Here is a 4,677-nt window from a genome sequence, read left to right as displayed (position 1 = left end):
TCATTAAGGAGGTCTATCCAAATCTCCCTAATTTGGCATGCTTTGCCATGTATGATTCCCCTATGATTGTTGTTGGAGTGTCTAGTACTTGTATGAATCAAGCCTTTAAGTCCATCAAAGTGTTGTGTTACAATTGGGAGCTCATTTTGTTGACCTTTATTCTTTAAAACAAAAAGACTCTAAGATTAACTTCAAGGAAGCCTTGGTTTTGGGTTGCCAGTGTTTCCATCTTCACATCTCGATATTTCCCAGTATTCTCTCATCTCCTTCCACCAATTAAATTTGATCCCAAAGATCTTTTTGAACCATATTGCATGTGATAGATATAAGTATCCAATGGACCACATCGCAATTTGTAGATTCTTAAAGATCTGGTCAAAATAGTGCGACCTTCACTTCTGGATTAGCAAAAAACTAGAAAGAATATATGGAGACACAAATCAGCATCTACTCTTGTGCTAAAGGGTTTTTCATCTTATATTTTGAATCTTTGGATGATGAAGGACACTGACCATTGGTCTTATCAGGGATATTTTTTATGCTTCAAGACATGGTTTCCCTCCTTTGACCCACATACTGAGATGTTTTCTACAATTTTTCTTTGTGTAAGATTGCCTTATGTCCCTCAGCAATTCTAAGAAATAGGGTGTTTGAAGACTATTGCAAATGGACTTGGTAGGTATCACAACTTTTCTAAAGAGACTATCAATTATGAATGATCCACTTGTGCTCGTTTGTGTGTGGAATTCGATTTATCCAAAGGCCTTCCAAGAGCGATTTCGTTGAAAGTAGGGAATAGGTGTTGGACACAACTAATAGATTATGAAAGGATCACTTTTAGATGCAAAAAATGTTTCTCTACTATCCATGTTACATCCTAGAGTATTAAGAAGCAAGCTCTTAGGCAAGGTAAAGTTATCCCAAATCAATTGGAGTTGAGTCTAGCCACTATATTACTACATCAAATGAAAAGGATGGCCCCTTATAAGCATTGCAAATCATTTAGATATGATTGTTATTGTGAGCATGTCTTTTAAAAACTATGATCACATCTAAAAATTGTGATTTAATCCATTTTTAACTCCTCCAAATTTCACTCTTGTACTTCAACATCTATACTATGCCATGGTAGAGTTTAGGAACACCTTTAACAGTTCGATGTGCTAAGATTAAAGTACTTCTCTTTTTGCCATATTAGTTAAGCCCCTTTGCAATTGTTTTTCACAATGAATAATGATAAGATACATGGATGTCAAAATGAAAGACATTGAATGCAGGGATGTTCTTAATCTAAAAGTGCTCTTTGGTTGCTCTTCATTTTAGTACTTAAATGACTAGGGGATCAATGCTCTTTAAAGATGTATCAAAGTGCTCTAGGAGTTATACTAATTTTAATTATCCTTATATATGCAATCATAAGTATCTATTTTAAAGTTTGATACTAAAACCAACTAGCAATAGTCATTGGGATCAATTTGAGGAATCTAAAATTAGGCAATTGATTACAATGGACAAGATTGTTATTGCAATTTTATTTAGAAGATAGAATTGTGATAGTGATCTCATCCATGATAAGATTTATTAAAACTCCATTCTATCTACATGATATAGCTTTCAAATGAGAAAACAAAACAATATATTTATCAATAAAATAAAAATAAATATCCAAATATTAAAAACATAGAATGAAACTCTTACAAATTTTCATTTTCCATTTTTAATGTAAATATGTTTTTCCAAATTAAATATAAAAAAAAAATCTAAGGGTCATCGGTGGAAATTGTCAAAACATGATTGTAGCGTCGAAATGCAACACGTTGGAAAGAAGAGAATAGATCTCATTCAAAGAACGCCCCATGCACATTTGTTGTAAAAGATGATTCTTCTTTCTGCTGAGGCTCGTCACTCAACTAACCCAATGAAGAATCTACAAAACAAAATTCAAAACAGACGGCTTACGTATTGCCCAATTCAGTATATTGGATTAGTCAACTGAGGAAACTCTCAAAGAGGCCATTAAATATATACAGTTAAATTAGTCGTAATTAAGCAACGACGTAAGGGAGTGATCTGTAAGCCTTTTCCTTTGAAGTTAGCGTCAAATATTAAAACAGTTACTGTTCTTTCAAGATATACGTAATATGTGGGGTTACAGGTACTGCTGAAAATCTTCATTTTGTCAACTTTTCCAAACAGTGAATTATCATTAAGAAAATAGTGAAGCCAGCTTAAAAAAGTATGTCAAGTGGATTTTGGTTTTCTGGTTTATTAATGAAGTTAGATGGATTACAGATGGATTACAAAGTAAACTCTTTAGTTTATGAGGTTCAAAAGTCCGATGTCTACGTGGTGGCGACATGAAGATCCTCATTGGTGCACAAGGCCACTGGTTGTTCATTGCATTCGTAATAAAATGGTGTGATTACGTTTGCAATGAGCAGGGCGCCTGACAGTTTAGAATCCGTAGTTATCGGGTTTATGATATGTCAACACACCTCTCCTCCTTGTGAAAATGACTGGAAGCTTACCAGACCTTCATCGAATGTTCGTGTCAATCACGACTAATGAATTGTCATTTACTAGATGGAAGATATGTGTGGAGTTTTTTATCATTTTACAGAGGATAAATCAAGAAATTTTCATCTGGGTACAGATTTGAAGTTAGGTTGTCCATTTCACTTGGGTCTTTTTTTCTTTGCAGAATCCACGTTTTCTTGGTTTGAATAATTTGGAAACGTTTTCTTGGCTATGAATTCGTCATAGAAAGTAAACGGTTGATTTTGTTTGGGGTGTTCGGAGCACACCAAAGTAAATTATCTAGAAGGTTTGCAGAAGGGATATAAAGTCAAACAAGGTGTTGCTTGAACACAACTGTAATTTGAAGACTCTTATTTTAATTTCGGTCTTTGTTTCTCACACTTGTGAAATGCATATAAATGCATACTTTGAAGAGGGAATATATCCAGCTAATATGATAGGGGTGTGGAGGGCAATGAAAGCAATAAGGAAACATTATGTATTGGATCGGTATTAAATATCATTCATGCAGGAATCGTTTGAATGCAATTTAGGTAAAACCCAATTCGGTTTCGCAGAATTCAGGAACTGGGTTTGATTGGGAGTTGTTTAGAAAGAACAGCACTCCAGTGTTTGTGGGAAAAATGGACAGTTTTCTTGCATCGTCTGCTACAGACAAGAGAAACTCTTTCTTTGTCATCAATCCGACTTCTGCTCCGTCATTAAAAATTGTGAGTTTGGCAGATCAAAACCCATATGGTACTCCCGATGCGAATTACAATGACATCAGCTTCAATCCCTCACTAGCGATCCTCATCGTGGCGCTGTTCAGCTTCATTTTCATGATTATGATTTTCTCAATCTGCATCTGCCGCCGCGTCATGACTGTAGAGGAAGGCAGTAGGGCTTTCCGACGACCGGGTGTCAATAATAATACGAGGGGCCTGGAGCAGACGGTCATCGAGAGCTTTTCGGTATTCAGCTACAGTCTGGTGAAGGGGCTAAAATCTCAGGCCAAGGGGTCGGAGTGCACTGTCTGCCTCAGCGACTTCGGGGACGACGAAATGGTGCGCTTGCTTCCCAAGTGCAGCCACGCTTTCCACCCGGAGTGCATCGACATGTGGCTCTGCTCACACACAACGTGCCCTATCTGTCGGGTCAGCCTTGTGCCGGGAGACGACTCCACTCCCACAGCCACCGTCGAGCCACAGACGACACCCGAGCATATCACTATCGTTGTCGACAACGGAAATAACGAAGCTCCGGAGACGACCAACGATTCGACGGGGCACTCATTGGTAATGGTGAGGAAGGAGATGGAGCAGCCAACGGAGTGGTACATCGCTACGCCTCGTGGGCTCACTCCCGGATTGCACAGGAGCTGCAGCTTTGTAGCTGGCCATCCTTCGCAGGCAGCGTCCACTTCTAATGCGCCGCCAGCGTGCCCCAGGCCGGGCAGTTCTGTGGACGATGTGGAACGCAGGTCGAAATCGGAAAGATGGGGGAACGGTTCAAAGAATCCGAGCTCGTTTTTAAGAAGTTTTTCTGAGCGCGTTGCGCTTCCTCCTGGAGAACGACGGGGGATGGAGCAACCAAGTCACAAGGCTTATCTGAGGAGGACGTTCAGTTGGCTGATGGGAAGAGAGAGGGAGAGGAACAGACCGGAGGGCTCAGAGAACATATCAGTGTCCTCCAGACATTATCAAATTGCGGTATAAGTGGTGTATTGTAACAATCGTAAAAGAAAGTAAAGGGGCGTTTGCCCCTTTCAAAACGTTCCACAAGATTGTTAATGGCCCCTCTGAAATCTCCAAAAGAGAAGACCTTGGAGTGGCTTTGGCATTCTAATGCTCTTTTTTAAACTGAGAGGAATCGTTCTTTGACAGGACAAACCCCTGTAACCTCTGGAAAGATGTGCAATAGAGGCCTAAACCAAAAAATTTCTAATCTAGTTGACAAATGTTGTGTATTACAAAAATTCAATTTTTTTTTTTTTTTCAAAATTTAAATTTTAATGGCTTACATTTCACCATTGTCACAATTATGCTCACTATGCTTAAACGTCTTTTGAAAGGGAAAAAGGTGTAAATTTTATTTCTCGAAATTTGCGGGAAATATTGTGAGGACCGCTGCCATAAATGAATTTAGGCCGAATTATCT

General features: G+C 38.8%; 1 protein-coding gene across 1 annotated transcript; it reads left to right on the top strand.

Annotated features, from left to right (window-relative positions):
• The first annotated feature begins 2,932 nt into the window (after window positions 1-2,932).
• LOC131053561 (E3 ubiquitin-protein ligase ATL31) lies at window positions 2,933-4,463 on the top strand. Its single transcript, XM_057988183.2, has one exon. The coding sequence runs from the start codon at window positions 3,162-3,164 to the stop codon at window positions 4,233-4,235; it is 1,074 nt and encodes a 357-aa protein (XP_057844166.2). The 5' UTR covers window positions 2,933-3,161; the 3' UTR covers window positions 4,236-4,463.
• Window positions 4,464-4,677: the final 214 nt, after the last annotated feature.

Source organism: Cryptomeria japonica, chromosome 8 (genome assembly GCF_030272615.1).
Source record: "Cryptomeria japonica chromosome 8, Sugi_1.0, whole genome shotgun sequence".
Classification (NCBI taxonomy): domain Eukaryota; kingdom Viridiplantae; phylum Streptophyta; class Pinopsida; order Cupressales; family Cupressaceae; genus Cryptomeria; species Cryptomeria japonica.
The sequence above is the reverse complement of the archived record's forward strand: the minus strand, read 5'-3'. Positions and strand labels throughout refer to the sequence as shown.

Bases quoted from the DNA above. Each gene is read 5' to 3' on its own strand.
- LOC131053561 (XM_057988183.2), top strand. From the start codon at position 3,162: ATGGACAGTTTTCTTGCATCGTCTGCTACAGACAAGAGAAACTCTTTC.